Consider the following 20,678-nt stretch of genomic DNA (forward strand, 5'->3'; position numbering starts at 1 on the left):
ACTCTGCAGTGAACTAAATGATGTTGCATACTTGTAGCATTTGTAAAGGACTGTCGGCAGCTACTGTCCTTTAATACCATTGTTATTTTTTACACTAATTTTGGAAATAGACTGAGTCATGGTTTTATAGATTGAGCCAAGTTTTAATGAGCTGGATTTGTATTAGTACCCCAGATTTAAACTTATTTTACATCTTACTGCTTGTCATTATCTTGTTTCAACTTAACCCCCCCAAAAAGTAATACACTGTATCTTTAACCACCACTCCATTTCATTGTAATGTTTAATAGTGACCTATGGTATAAATATCTAATAATGCAAATTTCTGTATTGCTAACAACAAAGGACTTGTTATCAAAAGTCTATATATTTTAGGGATATATGTACACATGAGGATACTTTCCGCTTTATCTCTTCACATGGATTATCTAGTTCTTGGAAATCCAGGTGAAGGTGAACAATTAGTACACCTCATTCTGAATTAATTACCCGGTACTGTGAAATGATGCTGTTAAAAGTAAATGCTGGATTTAAATGTGTTTTCAATTGCCTGAAGGCAGATTTAAACAACTTCTTATACATACGACCCATACACTCATATTTTCAAGTGTGCCGATTCTAAAAAATGGCTCCATGTAGGATCTTGCCGTTTATAGAGAGATTGGACAGAGCATGCTAAGATGATTTAAGAATGTGTAGTTATCTCTATGGAGTAAAGAGCAGTCTACATTGTATTAAATGACAGTATATGCATGTACACTGTATATATGAATGTGATATATTTTTGTAAGAAAACTCATTTATCCTTTTTGTAAACTGGTGCAACTTTGATAATAAAACTAACTTTATGGAATGATAGTTGGTGTGCTGTGATGTCTTTTATTTGTAAGTCAATTCCTGAAAGAAAGAGAAAGTTATGACAAAGAATGACACATATTTCTGCTACATGTATTGTCTGTTACATCTCTGGCTTGTGGTATCAATCACACAATTTTCATATTTTCACATCATGTAGTACATAACAGTTCCATGTTAAGATTTGTGTAAATGTGGTCCTTGAGCAGAAAAACCAATACATGTACACCGAAAACCCAAAACAAATTACACTGAACAGCTTCACCATAATGTAAGAGTGGGGGCTCTCCATAAGAATGCATGAGCACAGGCTCACACATTTCAGAAATGTAGTAATGCAATTCCATTGCAATACTGCTTGCTTAAAGGGAAGATAAACCCCAAGAGCAATGTGGATTGAGTGAAAGCAGCAACATTAGTAGAACACATCAGTGAAAGTTTGAAGAAAATCGGACAATCGATGCAAAAGTTATGAATTTTTAAAGTTTTGGTGTTGGAACCGCTGGATGAGGAGACTACTAGAGGTTATGACGTATGAATGGACAACAATACCAAGAAAATATAAAGAAAATTCTACAAAAATCCATTTTTCATGAAATTTACAAATTCCATCAACTTGATATTGACATATGTTAAGGGTAGCAATTATTCCCCCTGCTTTCGGAAAGAGGTTGGTCCATTGCTCTTTCATGATTCTAGAAAAGTGAATTTTTGTTGAATTTCCTTTATATTTTCTTTGTATTGTTGTCCACTCATACGTCATATCCTCTAGTAGTCTCCTCATCCAGCGGTTCCAACACCAAAACTTTAAAAATTCATAACTTTTGCATCGATTGTCCGATTTTCCTCAAACTTTCACTGATGTGTTCTACTAATGTTGCTGCTTTCACTCAATCCACATTGCTCTTGGGGTTTATCTTCCCTTTAACCGTCAACTGTGTAGAATCCATGCATGCTTTCTCCTTTTGTTTGGCTTCCTTGAGCCCCAACTCGTGCATTCTTATGGTAAAGCTGCTATGTCATCATCCTTGTTCATTGTGATTTTATAAATTTTGACATTCTTATTCCTTTTCCCAATTGTCATAAATTCGGAAACGCTGTACCCAGAATAACCAATTTATAGCTGTTTCAATGTAAAAGTCTGAAAATCAGCTGGAGTTTCCCTTTAAACCAGGGAGGCGTTACGGGAAGAAGAAACAGAAGAGTCTCTCCTTTGTACCCATGCTCCGTGCTGAGAAGTTCTGCACTCTATGGCAGGTGTTAATAGATTGCTTTGAAAAAAGACAGAATTTTCTGTTTTAAGTATGCACCATTCTTCAATCACAACAAACCGAGCAATCAGCAGTTTGCTGTCCCTTTCAACATTTTTGGCAGCAATTGTTAGGTGTGTACAGAACATGACACCCGAACAAAAATCATAAATTCTCTAACTCTAACTCTAATTCTCAGTTCTCTAACTGTAAAATTCTCCCTCCCTTTATGCGGGACCTGGACCCTGGCCACAAGGGACACCACGCTCGTTATGTGAACTACAAGCACATACAATCATAAATTTTGTGCATGTTTGCAAGATTGCAGTCTCTAGTTTGCTAGAGGGTGCAGGCAGAAAAACCTCCAGCTTATGAAATGCTTGGGGTTGGAGTCCCTGCAGTAGCAAGCCAGACAGACCGGCTGGCTGATGATAAGATTGGCCGTGGTTGATGGTGGGAGCAGCCCCCGCAAAACTGACCAGAAGGGTGTTTCATAAAAGCTGTTCGTAAAGTTATGAACGACTTATGAGCAACTGGTGATCAGTTCTTGTGCTGAATTATGGAAATTCTTATAAGAATGGCACATCGGAACTGATCACCAGTCGCTCTTAAGTTGTTCGTAACTTTACAAACAGCTTTATGAAACGGGGCCCAGATCGTGATGAAACTGGGCACTTAAACGAAAGTAAGCTCATTTTGTTCTTCCTTTGTGACCTGTATTTGCAAACTTGTGAAAGAATCTATTGGTACTTTGAATGGAAGCTTACTTGCTTGTGATCATTTTTTAATGATGTTCAAATAGTGGTCAGAAAAAAAAAAGTTACAACATCCAACTTTTTTATCAATGCAACTGCATTTTTTTCTTTTTCTTTTGTTATGTTGGTTGTGGTGAAAGAATTTAAGGAAGGTTTAAAATACAGTGTTATTGAGAATTATCATCTTGGCAGAATACTAAATACAGCTTTTTAAACAATTTGATAAAAAAATACAACACAAAAACAGACAGCAGACTCCTCACACTCAAAGATTCCTCAATGAGAGTTTATCCAGTGTATCTAGGTAGCCTCACAGATTCACTTCCACTGTAACATAGAATACATCTCATAATGAATACTAACAAGAAAGAAAGAAAAATAAGTGACATTACCCCATAGCTTTTGACTTACACAGTATCCACTTTATTACTGCACATCCATTATTCTCATACTTATATTCACAGATGATGTACATGTACATCACAAGCACTTGACCAATGTCTGAGTACACTTTGATTTACAAAGCTCACATGACTTAATCCCTTAATAAAAACTGTATGCCCCTTGTACATGTACCCAGAAGGAAAAACACACCTTCACTTAAGTATCTTTCATAGAGTTGTATACAGTCCAAAACAACTGGATGAAAATACAGACAAAAAAATGATACCTGTTTCAAATGGTTATGTTTGGTTTTAGTTTCATAGAAGCAAGAGACTTTATTGCTTACACTTGAATGTCCACCTACAGTGTACCATAAGGCTGCTTTCACATAGAAGTATTCGGTATTCGGTATTCGCTATTCGCTATTCGAGCACCGAATACACCATCACCCGCACCGTCAACTCACCATCCCATGTAGTGAGGATTTCTTCCTCCTACATCGCAGCAAATCTTATTAACAATTTCTAAACTGCATCAGAATGTCGGTCTACATGCTTATATTTGCTAACGGGCAAATCCAGACCAAAAGTGTCATTATTTCATAAACGAGAGACGGTATACGCTGCAAGAAAATCGAACAAGCTCGATTCCCACTTTGCTATACTTTTCGCAGGTATTCGGTACTTTCGAATAGTGCCCTCTTATGTGAACCGGTGTGAGGAAATCCTATCTTTCGATTCAAGCTATTCGCGTGCCCTCGAAAAACGAGCCCGAATACCCGAATAGTATACTTCTATGTGAAAGCAGCCTAAGAGGCATACCTTGTTTAACAAATATGCATACATAAGAAATCCACATGGAGCCAATTTTGTGCCAGCCACAGGAGCACTTGAGAAGTGGCCTGATGAATCCTAAATCATAGCAGAATAGAGTAACAAAGTGTGAGGTCATAGCCATTCATCACCATGGAAACTGGTTGTAAACAACCTCACCTGGCCTGAATATATTTGGGAACACTAATGCTGCTAACCATGCTCGCACCTGGTTCCAACCAAAGCTATAACAAAAGAGTGTGACATTATCATTTCAGTACTCTGTTGAGCCATGTAAAACCAGCTTGAACTGGGGGGGCTCTTACATGTACATGAACTGAACATTTCAAAAATTCTTCACAGCTGTATTATTCTAGCACATTCACTGTGATTGGCGTAATAGGGCAACACAAAATCTTCTCGGTTAGGCTTCCGCACAAACAACCTAAAATTTGTGCTCAATAGCGAGCTTAAGATCTGCAAAACAAACACTTACACAATGCTAACTAGGCAAAAAATGGTGTTCTGCACATGCGCGAGACAGCTGTTTCAATAGTCCAACTTTGCATGATGCTTCATCACCATGTTCACATTGCAGATCTAAAGCTCACTGATACCTAAACGGAGAACATAATCATTAAGCAGATCAAACAAATGTACAGCATGATACTTCACATTCCAGTTCTTATATATTGTGTATATGGGCTGTAACTGAAGGTGACATCAATGCAAAGGAAAAAAGGTCTAAATGAAACAGAAGTACACACATCTAGCAATATCATGACAAAATAATTCACCATATTACACTAGAATATAAAATTGGTATCAATAGATGAGGAAGAGACTTGTTTAGCCTTGAAGAATAGATTGCCTCAAGCAATCTTCCATACAAAACCTTAAAAATTTGTTTTTTCTGTATATTGCTGTTCATTAGGCTCTTCTTTGTGCATATATCGTTTGTTAGTTGATCTCTATGGCTAAGCACTGAATGTAATGACGAGATTATGAAAAATAAATAAAGCTTCAGGTTCAATGCAAAATATTTCCACTTGTTAATTTTGAGTCATACAGATACATATCATTTTTATTCTCCATGATACACATACCATACCAATTTGTGAACCACAAGAGCAAAATGTCTTCCCGCAATACACATACAAACTAATCGGCATGTACCTCAATGTATTTGAGGATGTACAACTTTATAGAGCAAGCTGTTTGACTCAAGTCCACGCACTATGCCTCATGACTCAAAAGTTCTTATTTTCATCTCCAACGAAAGGATAGAGGAAGATCACTGGGCTGGTAATTGTAAGAAAATCAGTTTGCCGTATGTACAATACATGTATGACATAACATGGCATTTCAAACAGGAACATGATCTAAATAAACCCTGCCACTGAATAGATCACACCTTCCACACAGGGCACATAAACAAAAGAAGAACAACAGTGAAGTCGAGCTTGATATTGTCAACAACAAAGAATGGTAGGTTACATAATATATACTACTATTGAGGCAGTATGAGTTAGAAATGATTAAGAAAATATGAAATTTTGACATATATCCTTCAATTTATAAAATATGTTAAAACTTTCAAACTTTCAGGTCAGGATAAAACAACTGTACTTTGTTTAAAAGAGGGTAGGAAATCTTTTCTTTTCAACACAATTTTCACTACAAGCTGTGTTACTACTGTGATTAGCAAGGAAATAAACTACTAGGACATTTCTTACCGAGGAAACCTTTGAGTGTAATCACATCAACATTCACATAATCACAATCACATATGTACTCCACCCGAGTATTTTTAATATTTTATCATAATTTCCCCATACTACTAACAAACCACACAATTACAGCTGGTTTCGCAATTTCTTCTTCTTCTCCTTCTTCTTCTGGTTGAGTCTGCCTTCCAATTAGCAGAAGATTCTTGCAGACTAATTCACAGCCAAACCAGAGGGTGACTCAAGAAGAATCTAAGTCACACTTAAAAGTTAAGATCGACTTAAAATGATGGTATGCTGCTGGTTTCTCTTTTCAGTTTTATCTAATAATTTCAGAATCCACTTCAAATTGCAAATCAAAATTTACAGAAAAAAATCTGTTGGTTCTCATTTTATTTTGTTAACGCCTGTAAGAAAGTCTCAAAATGTTCATTCTTACATGAAAGTTAGAATATTATTGAAGGCACACAGTCTACCATAATATCAAGTCGATCTTAAAATTCAAGATCAACTTAAATTCTTTGTGAACCCCCCCCCCCCCCCTGCTTGTTTCATGATTACCAATCACACCAAGTGAGAAATTAGGGAAGAAGAGGAGATGAAGATCACATACTTTGTAAGATGTTCTCCCATGCAGCGTGCCAATAATTTAGAAATGACACTGCACTTCCGGTGTGGATAAAATATAACAGAGCACTGACTACAACCACAATTCATCTTGCTGTTCCACTATAAATAGTGTCGCTGCACCAACAATTAGATAAGTTTTCTGCTGTTGACCTGCTGTGTCAGGGTTGGTCATCACACAAACTATCGTGCCTCTTGGGGCAAGACTCTAGGAGAGTGCAGGTTGTGGATGAACCCAGACTTCTTGAGTGACACCTGAGGAGTAAGAAGTCTTCAATACCCTGAAACAGCTTGATTCAAAACAAGGCAAGGTCTAATGAAAGCATCCAGAGTAGACAAACAACCCATTCAACATCATTCTGTCTGACCAATGACCTCAAACAAGTGGTCCTCAACACAGGTAACTTTAGCCAGTTCTCAACTCCTTGATATCATTCCATTTCATCCTGTACTCAACTGCATATGTACAGGTTGACAATATTACACCATGTAGCACACCGTGCAGCTCATGCGCACATGGTCACACGCTTATAGTCCTGAAAATGTTGAAACCGCTTTGCGCCGTGCTGATGACCACGCCCGGAATCTGCGGATGCCAGTGTAACTCCTTGATGTCTGATTGGCCCTGGTGGATGAACAGCAGCTGTGGGGGCACGTCCAGATCATCACCCTTTGACCCCTGACCCTCATCATCAGGCTCTACGGCGAGGTCCCACTGGGTGAGCTGGTCGTCAGCTCCTGAGGCAGCAAACACGGTGCTGTCCGTGGGGTGCCACTCCACCGACGTGATGGGGGCAGTGTGGTGCTTGAATTTGGCCACAGGGGGTCCTTTTTTCTACAAGAGCAAGGGTAGCAGGTACAAGAGCATGGGAAAGGATTCAAGATGACGTCACTGAAGAACTTCTCATCAATCAGAAGCATATCAAGGAGAGATTAACATCAAAGATTTAAATGTGTTATAGGAATATTCCCTAAAGGATTAGCCTTTTGACATATGCAGGAAGATATTTCATGGACTAGGTGTGCTGTAGTACATCACTTCAGTAAAATCTACATGACATGAAAGAGTCACATTTTCTAAAAGTTAGCGCATACATTGCACTCTGAACAATAAATTCCAAAGACATATTTTGCCATAACATAGCAATTGTACCATGCCATTTGACGTATCTTGATTATACAAATAACTAGTTCCAACATTCAAGGTATGATCCGCTTCGGTTGTATTCTTTCCAATGTCTATGCTAAGATTTCTTTTTCTGATGTCTAAAATAATCTGTACATCAATTTTAGTACCTGGAACTGCCGTAGGTCCCACACACTGATGATCCCATCATCACCCCCGGAGACAATGAATGGATCGTTCCTGTTCCAGTGTATGACATTGACATCGCTCTCATGGGCCTGTTCCATTGTCAGCATGCAGGCTTTGGAGGGGAGTGCCCTCACATCCCAGATGCGGATGGACTTGTCCACAGAACATGACGCAAAAACCTAAGGGCATGAAGAGGATATTGAACAATTGCTAGAATGGTGATTTCAAGAGTATCTCATGTTTTCACAACAAACTTCAAGATTCTGAACAGTGATGGCTTCCCCACTGAAAGATAAGCATACAATGTGTAGACTCTGTCAACTTCATTTTCTTTGATTCAATCCTTTTTTGAAAATTGAGCAATCCATTGGATGTCCGAGTTTAGTATGATAAGATTCTGGTGATACCTCAAAAACACGACCACAGTTCCGCTGCAGCTTTTTTCCTCTGTTACATGCTATAAATGTCTACACTGGTTTGCCTGTGTATGCCCTTCAGATCAATGTCAACAGACTTTTAGCTGAAAATGGTATCTAAGAACAGCACACGTCAAATTCAAACCAAATTGACATATAGCACTGCTCTGAGAGCACGATATTTATCACCTCCTTTCAAATCATATACTCCAAGCAATATGTTGATGACAAACTATGAGGCATGCCTACATGTATATTATGCATGCACACATTTATGTGTGTGTGTGTGTGTGTGTCTATCTGTATGTATGCATGCCTGTATGTACATGTATGTAAGTATGTATGTACATATGTATTCATTTGTTCTCAGGAATACACATTAATCTATCAAAGTTATGGTTTTTCAATGTAGTTCTCACTCTTTGGTTCAATAGCAGTTCAATATTCAAGGTGTTTCCCCTGCCATTCACCCCCTCCCCCCCCCCCCCCTCCAAAAAAAAAAATTAAAAAATGGACCTTATATTGTAAGAATGACTACCAATGCTGGCATTCTATATCTATACAATCAAGCACTCAATGACTGATCAACTCACATTCTTTTCATTTGGAGACCACTGGACATCCTCCACAGAGTCAGTGTGGGCCAGGTACGGTCTCTGGTCCACATGCCACACTCCACCCTCCTTCAGCTTCCAGAGGTGAATGTGCTTCTTGCAGTCCCCAGTTAACAAGGTCCCTGTGAAGATGGTGAAAAACAACAATATAATGCTTGATGTCTACACTAGGTTAAACAAAGTGTTGTTTTTGTTTTGTTTTGTTTTGTTTTGTTTGTCTGTTTGGACTTTTTTTTTTTTGGGGGGGGGGGGGGGATTAAGAACGTACACTACTTATTGAGAAATTTTACCAGAGGAGAGAAATTGGATGAAAGAAGAAAATTGAAATATATCTGATTTGGATTTGCATTAATATAAAAAACATAAGATATACTATTCCTCGTATTTGTTCAGTGCTGAAAATATATTGGCTACTCAAACTTCAGAAAAGTGACTTTCCACAAAAAAAAAAAACTTGTGATCATCATAATCAACATAGTAACTGTTACTGTTTACCATTACCACTATCTTTATCATTCTCCCCCTCCCCCCCCCCCCCCCCCTCCCTCGGGTAATCATTATCATGAGTAGTGGTATCACAAGTATTATCATGATTATCTCCACCATTATCATCATCCAAATATGGTCTTCTTACCTGGAACAGTGGATGACCAGTCCAGGGCAAACCCTTCTGTTTGATGACCACTGAATGTGTAGAGTGGCTTGCGGGAATCCTGCTTCATGTACTTTGCCATGGCAACGGGACTCTCAATGGCATGGAGGGGGTCACTCAGATCCCAGATATGAACCTTGCCCGTGTCCGACCAAGATGCAGCCACTGGTTTGTCTGCTATGGTCGTGCTCTGCGGAGTAAAGTGGGCAACATTATTTCAAAACGCTGAACATAATGAGCAGGCTATATGTGCATCTAACAGACAGTGAAGCAGTATGGTAGATTTAAAAGTCATTTGAAAGGAAGAGGCTGTAGAACTATAACATCACAGATTGCTATTTGAATACAAGTATAAATATAGTGGACTCATGTATCATGGTTTTAAAATAAAGCCTTGGTGATATTCATGGACATATCTTTGATCATTTCAAGTTTTGTTCCCAAAACTACAAACAAACCCTTCAAAACAGCCCAAGTTTGTGCATTGGGTGAAAGGGGAAAGGAACCAAGGTACTCTTGAAATTTCTTGTTATTTTCACACTCATTACTAAGGGCACTCTTCAGTTGCCATAAAGTAAAAGGCTTTTTCACTGACATATCATGTACACTGTACACGTTCAGCAAAGCAAGTTGGTTTCTGTGGCAGTATTTTGTTACTGAAGGTGGCATTCTCACTCGTATTCTGTTGACTGAGCCAAGGTGATCAATCATTGCAGTCTCCAGTTCTGGGTGCTTGTCCTCATCATCATCACTGTCATCATCATCGTCATCTTCATCCTCCTCAGACTGCTTGCTCGTCCTGTTCATGTTGCTCATCTTCATGACAATGACATGGTTCAGATGGGCCTTCTCTGCCTGTGTGCCTGATGAGTAAGATCAAATATTCTACTGAGTAAGACCATGAAATTTTCATGTACACAAACGAAGAAGTAACTGACGCTACTTTATACAGGGTGCAGTTGTACATCCACTGTTCTTTGGAGGAATCAGGATACCTGCTTTAAAGTTGATCAGAATTGATGCTTACAAACAGGGGCGGATCCAGCAATTCTGTAAAGGGGGGTGGGGCGCAACTAATATTTCTGGTGCCACTTCAGGGTTTCATTTCATTTTTTAAAATTTCTTTTGTTTTTTTACGAAAAATAAAGTGGGCATGTGCGGTTGCGCCCCCCTCTGGATCCGCCACTGTTACAAAGGAGGTTTAGTAGATGAAATGTGTGTTGTTCACAAACAACACAGGACAACAGTGCATCTTACAGTCCCATATCACAGCATTTACAACTGTTGTATTCCCCCTCATTAGCCTAGGCCTCAACTTGACATGTGATAACCATCATCTCCATATTAATGCAAAAAAAAAAACAAAAAAAAAAAACAACAACAACTCTTCTCCATTCACCTCCTGCATGAATTAAAGTCCCATGTTTTTAAAAATGACTTTTAAAAATGCAATGAACAGATGAAAGTTAACTACTATAATGGCATAAGGTAATTATGTGATGTGTTCCTTTTTGGTAAACCTCAACTTGAAGGAAACAAAATCATCACGCTCTTCACAGCTGATACCTTTCACCATAAAAGAAAAAGGCAATGAACAGATGACAGTAAACTACTATAATGGCATAAAGTTATTACGTGATGTGTTCTCTCTTTTTTTTTTTTGGGGGGGGGGGGGAGGTGGGGCTGTACAGTAAACCTCAACTTGAAGGATCAAGACAAAATCATCATGCTCTTCTGAGTTGATGCTTTCACCATGAAATTATAGAGTTTTTCTGAAGCGGCCAAGCACCAAGTTCACCATGTACACAATGTCACAAATGTACACACAACTAGTTATGTACATGTATCAAGGCTGTATGCATGGTTGTTTGTATGTACACAGGGTGACCAGATTAATGGAGAACATTCTATATGATATAGATATAGTACATACAGGCTGACCAGATCAGTGGAGAATTTTCTACATGGTATAAAATGTAGCTACAGTACATGTATGCATGTGACAGGAAATACATTATAGCTCACTCAATCTAGAATGATTTAACCCATTCCAGAATATTCTGGGAAGTGCTTGAACATATTTGGCTGAGTGAGGCATTGCCCTTGTAGCCCAATGTGATTGGCAGTTAATTTTGGCAATGATGTTATGCACATAGTTAGGCAGTGAGTCATCCAGGATTCCTGGAATTTGGACTTGCTAGTATGTTCAGGTATGTGGCCCCAGGTTGGAGAAAATTACAGAATGTACTAGAAAGGGGTGAATGGATAGTATATAAGCAGGAGAAATTCTGAGGTAGGCAGAGTACCCAACACCTCTGCTCTGAGAGTTACGTCACTTCTGGCTCTGAAGCGACTTGTTATAGTCAGTCCTGTGTTACCTGCTGACCTGCTATACAAACTGTGTTTGTGGAGATAAGGCCTGGGAGACATTTTGCCTGCAGAGAATTAATTTGCCTACGTTGGAGATAGACTCCATATTTCAGTGTCAACGGACATTGTTACGGCAAAGCTGTGACGAGCTGGATTCCTTGCTGGACATTATAAAGTGAATCATCATTCAACGCCTCAACTGGACGTGGTCGTCATAACGTTTGGATTCTACACGTTTCGCTGTGGACATATATCGTGGAGTTTACCCCGGATCTACATTTGTATACCGTGGACTATCGTAACCTGCGCCTTTGGAGTTACATCGGAGGAATCATTCATCGGTGTGTCAAGGATCATTCATCGGTGCATCGAACATCATATCTGAACATTTTCAAAGGATTACTTGATAAACAAAATATGTAAGTGATTCCATTACCGATTTGTAATTGTTTCTATTGATCATTATTGTACTGATGTGAAAACCGATTACGAGTCTGTACCCACAATATCACTGTTAATAAACCGCCTGAACATTAGTTGATTGTTTCTTTTGTGCGATCATTCTCAGAGTGATTTTGGTCGTAACAAAATGGCTATGAGGGGTATGTGGTAGTATGAGAACTTTTTATGACTTACGTCCTTTGTGAATGCTAGAAAGAGGAACATCTGCCATTCTTACCAGCCACAATTAATGCAGTGTAGGGATAGGCAAGTCTCGTTTCGCCAAGGTTGTCTCGTAACACATCAAAGCTGAGGCACGGTGATCCTAGTTGGGGTGAACAAAGCAATACAATCAATCACAATGAATTAATAAAATCTACACTAAGTACAACTTACGTAGGCCTAAATGAACTAACTTACAACTGTTCAGAACTATCTGCTGTAAATTTAGTGTTCTATGGATTCTAAACAAGTAAAATTTACTAAAAGTCTATTAAATTAAAGCACTGCCTGCATGCTGCAATCATCAGAATGACGACAATTCTGCTATGTATGGCAAAGAAGCATTATTAAACTTACTAATATTAGACCTACCTGTTTGTGCTTGATGATACATGTGATAAGCAGATTCATCTTTCACAAGCTCCTCATCCTCTTCCATCTCATTACGACCGGGCAAGTAAACTCTGCCTTCACCTCGTCGTCCTGCCTCTACTTGACTGGAGTCTCCACCAATTTCCTCTCCGTCTTCAACAAGGTCTTGATCACTGTTTTCAGGATCGACAATTTCCATAACTTCCTCCATATCTCCTTCGGATGCCATTATAAATGCAAATGACGAAACACTGACGATTACTATGCTATGGTATCGGCTGAAATAATTTATCAGAAGTTTAGGAAATCGGTTCTATGACTATGAGAGTATGAGTAGGCCTAGTATAAGTAAAGTAAAAACGACTGTCGCCAGTGCAGTGCTGCTGCTGCGAGAAGGCACAAACACGTGTTCTGTGTTTTGGTCGTACTCGGACCGACATTATTATACTGTACCACACCGGCCAGGCGCAGGCATGCAAGCGAGTCCAGAGTAAGCCACCTACTACAAGCACGCACTGTCGTCACGCAATTTTCCATTTAACATTTCGCTTTCGTGTAGCGACGTTGGTTAGTACGAGCATTTTGGTCACAGAAGACATGTTCTGAGGGCGAGCGAATTTGGAGATTACTGTACTAGTAGTAGCGCATAATCATAGCGTACTCCAACGTAGGTACCTAGGTACATGTACTACCCACCAATGATACTGCCTGCCGCTGCTCCAACTGTACTGCTCGTGAAAACATAAGGCTAACTTGCGCTATAGTATCTTTTCTTTTCTTTGCACACAACACAACACAACAATCGGATGCCACAGTACAGTACGGCACGGTACGCTCGCAGATCGCCGAGATGCTTGCCAGCTGCTTTTGCTAGCACACCAAAATGATGTGCCAAACTGCACTGCTGTCATTGTGTGACAAAACAAGTGAAACTGAAGTGATGAAGGAGGCTAAATACTAAGCTTGACTGACCTGGCAATTTATTAACAAGCAGATATATTATTCACCTGCTGAGGAAGACTGTAAAAGCCAAGGTGGGTGCCTTTCTCTCGAATTGTAATTGCACCAGTGCAACACTATTAAAACGTAGAAAGATGACATGAGAATAGAAGACCCGGCCCTGGCTGGTAACTGGTATGGGGATCCATAAGATTCATGGATTGATAATTATTTTTGCTTCTTTTTTTTATTGTGGGCTGAGCTGAGGCTCTAACAGTTAGTCTAGCTGAGACATTCTCCTCCAAAATTTGTAGTAGGGAATGAAATATGAATAATGTTTTTATGAATATTATGATATGATACATTAGAGGTCTAGTCATAACTAGATCTATACACAGCCTAGCCCGACCAGACGCTGTTAATACGCTACGCGAATACGTATGTACAGCGGCGACTGGGCTGTGTATAGTTATACACAGCCTAACTGCGACAGCCGCCACACGTAGTGTGGCGGCTGCGCCGTGCTCCCATAAAAGATCTTCATGTTGAACAAACGGGTGCCTTTGCGGCGCTATATTTCCTTAATTTTTCAACAGAAACTACTAGGAATACTTACATGGGTCGATGAAACCTAAATGACTATCATCGGCGACTGTTTGATGCATTTCATTGCTTGTGATGCACAAAATTATGTCTTATAAGCAGCTCACCGATGTTCACAGAATTCACAATCACATGCACAAGCGCACAGAATACTTGAACTATAACATAAGCGAAACAGTGGGGAAGCCGCCAGGACCGCGCCTGGCGGCGCGGTCTTCGGGGCTATACACAGCCCAGTCGCTGTATAGTAGACCTACTACATATCGACCACCCTTATTGAAACCGACCGCGTATAATTCGCGTACTGAACACTTAGTACGCACTTCTCTGCGCGCAAAGCACATAAAAATGGATTGGCTTTGAATGTAGATTAGGATGGTGTGGGAAAACGCGATAATTCACTGTTCATTAATGGTTTTAATCAAGGACAAAATTTCGAATGAATATTTTCACCGAATCGTAATGACAGCACAATGTAATGTCTATGGAAGTTTCTAAAAGGCTTCTAAAAAGCTTCGTACAACACGGTGTTCAATACAACTCGGTTTGCGTGCATTGTCAATGCAAAATCAGCGGTCGATCCTAAAAACGCGATTTACCGCGGGGAGCTGAAACGAGGCCACGCAAGTTCGTCGGCGATATTTTTGCACTGAAACTTCGAATGGAAAAGGGAACAACGGCATTTGAAAGAGCTGGATTTTCTCAATCACGTAGGTCAAGTTTTTTACGTGAATTTCAGTGTTGAATATTCTTATCAAGCAAATAAACATTAGGCGGTCGATTAGTAGTAGGTCCAACCCTACATGGTTTCGCATAGCGTAACAGTGTCTGGTCGGGCTAAGTCATTATAAGCAATGGCCAGTGCAATAACCATGATCACAGTAACATCTATTCCAACGTTAAAACATTATAATGGTGGTCTATAACTGTTGCGTTTAATAGATCGTAAACTAGCACACAGACTGGACGTGTGTGTGATGAAAATTCGCACCGTGTGAATGTGACAATCTATGTCAGATATGAGATGCTCAGAAGATGGATGAGAAGTGAATAGAGGTAGGGGGCCTCATTATAGCATCTCACCCCATCCAGCAAAGGCCTCGTGACTGAGCTCTCTGAGGCTTCGTGAGCATGACCAGGCCCCAGGGTGCTTATTCAACTTAATTGCCATAAGTAAACATTTGTAGGACTCTAGTCTCTACAGTTGATTTTTTTTTTTGTTGTTGTTGGGGGGATGGGGTGGGGGCTCCTGATCACTTAAAAGATTTGTTGCATATATACTAATATTAGATGGAGCTAACTTCAGTTTAAGATTGTGCAGGCAGTGTATGCTGCAATTGCTCGTTATTTAAAAGAGCGAGTTGTTTTGAGTGACGACCTGAAAGTGGACATCGGCATCCACGCATTGCGATGACTGATTTGGTTCAAATTTATGTGAGTGAATAGAAATAAGCTAGTTAAAAATATCCTGTGATATCGGTACGATTTAAATTTCCATAATTCAAGATCAATATGTACATGGATACAAAAGTACATTAGCACTCAAGAACATAGTGCTCACTGTTCTATTCTGAACAGCTTGACGTCACCAGTGTTAACTCACAGCTTCTAGTCCTTGTAAGGTATAACTTTCACAAAATATAATTCTTCACCATGCTCAAATTGGCTCTAAAGTAATGAAAGGAAAAACTGAAATCATACAAACAAAGGAATTTTGACATTTCACATGTCACTCCACTGATATTAGTCGGAACCACATGTGTAAGCTACTTTATGAAGAGGTAGATGGTGACATATCACATAACCCCACAAGAGTCTCACTGGTGTAAATTTTCCTCTTTTTTTGTCCCCGCCGAACGAGTTCGAGCAGGGGACTATGAAACAGGCTCCGTACGTGTGTGTGTCCGTCCGTCCGTGCGTCCGTCCGTGCGTCCCTCCGTGCGTCCGTGTGTGCGTCCGTGTGTGATCAAAATGTTCAATTTGCTACTTCTCTGTCATTTATGAGCCAATTTTGATTCTGTTTGCTTTATATGATAGCACTACATGGGAGCTTTAAAACTTGTACACAGAATTTCAGTTGTGACCTTTGACCTTGACCTTTGACCTATATTGTACATTTTGCTACAAAATGCTACTCCTTCGCCATTTCCAACCCGATTTCAATTCCGTTTGCTTTATGTGATGGCACTAGGTGAGGGCTTCAAAACTTCTACACAGAATTTTAACCTTTGACTTCTTTGACCTTTGACCTTGATTTTTGACCTTTTATTGTACATTTTGCTACAAAATGCTACTCCTTCGCCATTTCTAACCCGATTTCGATTCCATTTGCTTTATGTGATGGCACTAGTTGAGGGCTTCAAAACTTCTACACAGAATTTTGACCTTTGACTTCTTTGACCTTTGACCTTGATTTTTGACCTATATTGTGCATTTTGCTACAAAATGCTACTCCTTCGCCACTTCTAACCCGATTTCGATTCCGTTTGCTTTATGTGATAGCACTAGGTGAGGGCTTCAAAACTGCTACACAGAATTTTGACCTTTGTCTTCTTTGACCTTTGACCTTGATTTTTGACCTATATTGTACATTGGCTACAAAATGCTACTCCGCCATTTCTAACCCAATTTCGATTCCATTTGCTTTATGTGATGGCACTAGGTGAGGGCTTCAAAACTTCTACACAGAATTTTGACCTTTGACTTCTTTGACCTTTGACCTTGATTTTTTACCTATATTGCACATTTTGTTACAAAATGCTACTTCCGGCGGGGACATATATTATGCACTGCGTAATTTCTACTTTTCCTTGTTTTTTTACAAACAAAACGTGACATAAAAAACAAAAGTCTAGGTTCCTTTGCCTAAGATTTTTGTCATGTTGCTATAACCTGGTAATGGTAATATTAAACTGTCAGGAGGAAAAGGGTTGGCTGTATCCATGGGCATAATTTTCATGACATTTTTGTGCACAAATCAATGAAAAAGTTGTGCATTGATGGCATCATCACCTTGGCTAAGTACCGGTATGCAATGGTAGAACTACTCTGCAACCAATATCACTATTTAAAAAAAAAAAAAAAAGAAACAGCATGTGAAATTTGTAATTTTGAATACTTCAGCCATTTTATCCCATCTCATTTATTCTACTAATCAAAGTAAACTTGAATGATGAATTAAAACAAGAATTGTTGTTTGCTTTCTTTCAGACTGACCAAATCAAACCGTGGCTTTCCAGAAAGGCATTTTCTTTCTTCAACAAGCTGAGGACATCGTGTGTGGCTGGATGGACCACTGACACAGGCTGGTAGGGTCTTGTCAAGAAGCAAGAAACGAAAGACGCGCCTAACCACATCCAAGTCAAGCCTTGACCCGCCACGGCATTGTGCACCGGTCAAATGAAAAGCATTTTGATGGAATGCTTTGTAAGTTGAGCTGGATGACTACCTCAAACTTCCAATTTAATGATGATCTGTTCACACGTTACACAGAGTAAAGAAATGGCATGGTGCATATGATGTGGATCATTGAAGTGATGAACTATGGCCAAGCAACAGCAAATCAATCTGCAAGTCCTACTGCTCGTGACAGGGGCCCTTTTCACAGCCCTCTCTGCTGCCAGGGCTTGCTATGTACCATTTCTGGCCATCTACCTGCGACAGCTAGGTTTGAGGGCTAGCCAGACGGGGATCATCCTTGGCTGCAAGAGTGTTCTGGTAGCGGCGACTGCATCCTGTCTAGGGAGATGGCTGATGAGATTCAAGTCTGCAAGGATCTTTCTGCTCCTGGCCATTCTCTTCTACCTCACAGGAGTATTGAGTCTCTCAATAGTACCTCCTGTCAGTAAAGGTGCGTCGGCTCGCTTCTGTGTTGGCTTCAAGCAGAGCACAGTTGGCTCTAATTCTTCACAGCCAGATGTCATGTCAAGTAATGTCACAAAGGCAATTGAGCTCATTGATCACACAAAGTTGGCTAGCACAGAGTCAACCCCTGCTCAAGCACCATTAACAAGTAATCCCATGAGTCATCTCATCACAACAGCAAGTCCTGATCTGGTGTCTTTTACCAAGTCTCATAGTTTGAGAGTGATGAGCACAACACATGTAATGCCCTCAAGTCTGCCTCTTGAAAATGATTTATTACAGTCCATGTCAACTACTCCTGAAAGGGCACAACCACAACCAGCTAGTAAAGTTGCCAGTAGGCCTAAAACAGAATCTTTCTTTGACAGTCATGCCAAGCCTATATCTGATACCTCATACAGTGTTCCTCTCAACCAAAATCTGTACCCTACTTCTGGCACCCCTGTCAGAAATCAGTATTGGCCCAACAGCAATCGACAGTACTCTAGCAGGCACAATGAGCCATTTGTGTCCAACAAGCGCTATCGAAATAAACAAGGTCACAGTGTCTCAGGTGATGGACGATATCAGAGCTCTTATCAACGACACCCAGATTGGAAGTGGGAGAGCCAATCAGACAAAGAGTATGACAGGTACCACTCATGGAACTCAGAGATGGACAAGGACACTATAGATCCAAGGAAAGACATAATCAGTGATGGTTACAGTGAAGATGTCTTGGACTGGTTGCTTGGGAGAGACAGCAAGCACCCTCATATGACTGGCCATGAATACAGAAATAAAAGGCACAGGAGAAGCATCCTCCAGACCAGCCAGCCAGGTGCTAATGACACTGCTGGAGAGGATGCTGTGTTTCCAACAGGTAGTCCAGAGGTTCACACCAAACCCAGTGACAAAGTATCAGGTTCAACACATTCCACCACATTCTGGATAGCATTGTTCCTAGTTGGAGTGACAGAGCTATTTGCAGGACCCATAGAGCACATGTGTGACACTGCACTGTATCACCAGCTGGATAACATTGATGAGTTGGACAAATACAAAAGACCAACAATCCTTGCCACACCCATCTTTGCCATCGTGGGGCTCATTTCAGCAGCCATTGTGGACAGCACAGCATGCTACTTGTGGGGTGAAACCAACCATATGGTTATTCATTTCTACGCCAGTGCAGCTTGTATTGGTGTGGTGTTCCTGGCTGGGCTAGCAGTTCCCCTCAGCTTCAAGACAAAGTCTCAGCAGGAAGGCAAGTGTTTAAAAAGCTTCAAGCTCCTCTACAATGACAGCCACACCGCAGTCATGAGCAGCACCCTGGTTGTGACTGCCTTGGTATCATCCTGCAGCGACATCTTCCTCTTCTGGCTGATGCAAGATTTGCAGAGTCTGGAGACCACAATGGGCTTGACCATTGCCATAGCTTACTTCACAGAGCTACCCATGTCTGTTGTCTTCACTCCCTGGTTGGTCCAGAAGCTTGGAAATGTGTGGCTGCTGGCCTTGGGAACTGCCTGCCTAGGAGTGCAGCAGCTCTACTACTCCGTGCTGTGGGCACCTTGGGCTGCTGTTCCCATTCAGATTCTCCACTCGCTCAGCCGAGCAGCCATCAGGGGGTGCATCCTGGCATACCTCAATGAAGCGTCTCCTCCAGGCATGGGGAAGATGGTACAGGGAACTCTGCTGGCTCTGGAGCAGGGGGTGGGTGTTGCCCTGGGAGGCATCATGTGGGGCTTTCTGTATGGAGCACTGGAAGTCAAGATGCTCTTCGTGGTTGTTGCTGTGGTAGCAATGACATGGACAGTACTTCTGATTATCTGTGCATGCAGGCTGCCTGTGAAGAAGCGCTTCATGTACTCCAAGCTCCTACAATCAGACATGGAGATGGAGATGAAGGGAGGGGTGTTCGGCAGCGACTCAGAGGATAATGAGGAGCAGGAGTGGTTACATGATGCCATCAGGGATGCAGAGGAGGAGTGATTACCACTTTGATTCCAGAGTCTCCAGTCAGTCAACAGCAGCATTGCTTTCATAGAATGTATCATTTACAAGGTTTGGAAGGATGCACCTTATGTACCACACCATGTTAAGCATATTTTAGCGATGAGAGCAAAAAGACCAGCATCTCATAATTGAATAGTATGAAATTACCAAAGGTTTTATCTACTTATTTATTTTATTCAGGGTTTTACCACTTAGGCCCCCCACTTCTTTTTTTCTTTTTTTTTTTTACCCCGGAAGTGGCACCAGAAAATTGTGGTTAAGCCCTTTTTTATGTTTTTACTTGTCAGCTGGTTAAATCTGGAAGTGGCGCTAGAAAAATAACATAAGCTGGGCCCCTCATTTTTAAAAACATAGCGCCGGCTCTGTTGACTATTACTTAGCCTGTTTCCTCTGCCCCCTCTCTCCATGCACAACACAGTCACTGTCTTCTGAAATTTTCATTAAAAATAAGTTTACAGCACT

General features: G+C 40.6%; 2 protein-coding genes across 2 annotated transcripts; one reads left to right on the forward strand and one right to left on the reverse strand.

Moving 5' to 3' along the window:
* Positions 1-6,417: 6,417 nt before the first annotated feature.
* On the reverse strand, positions 6,418-13,132 carry LOC140231864 (glutamate-rich WD repeat-containing protein 1-like). Its single transcript, XM_072312014.1, has 7 exons — positions 12,813-13,132; positions 12,457-12,543; positions 10,083-10,270; positions 9,390-9,597; positions 8,735-8,877; positions 7,707-7,904; positions 6,418-7,245 (listed from the first exon to the last, which is right to left on the reverse strand). The coding sequence occupies exons 1-7, from the start codon at positions 13,039-13,041 to the stop codon at positions 6,931-6,933; spliced, it is 1,368 nt and encodes a 455-aa protein (XP_072168115.1). The 5' UTR covers positions 13,042-13,132; the 3' UTR covers positions 6,418-6,930.
* A 4,765-nt stretch (positions 13,133-17,897) lies between these two features.
* Positions 17,898-20,465, forward strand: LOC140232011 (uncharacterized). The gene has a single exon (XM_072312161.1). The coding sequence runs from the start codon at positions 17,898-17,900 to the stop codon at positions 20,190-20,192; it is 2,295 nt and encodes a 764-aa protein (XP_072168262.1). The 3' UTR covers positions 20,193-20,465.
* The last annotated feature ends 213 nt before the right edge of the window (positions 20,466-20,678 follow it).

The sequence above is a fragment of the Diadema setosum genome, chromosome 8 (genome assembly GCF_964275005.1).
Source record: "Diadema setosum chromosome 8, eeDiaSeto1, whole genome shotgun sequence".
NCBI lineage: Eukaryota > Metazoa > Echinodermata > Echinoidea > Diadematoida > Diadematidae > Diadema > Diadema setosum.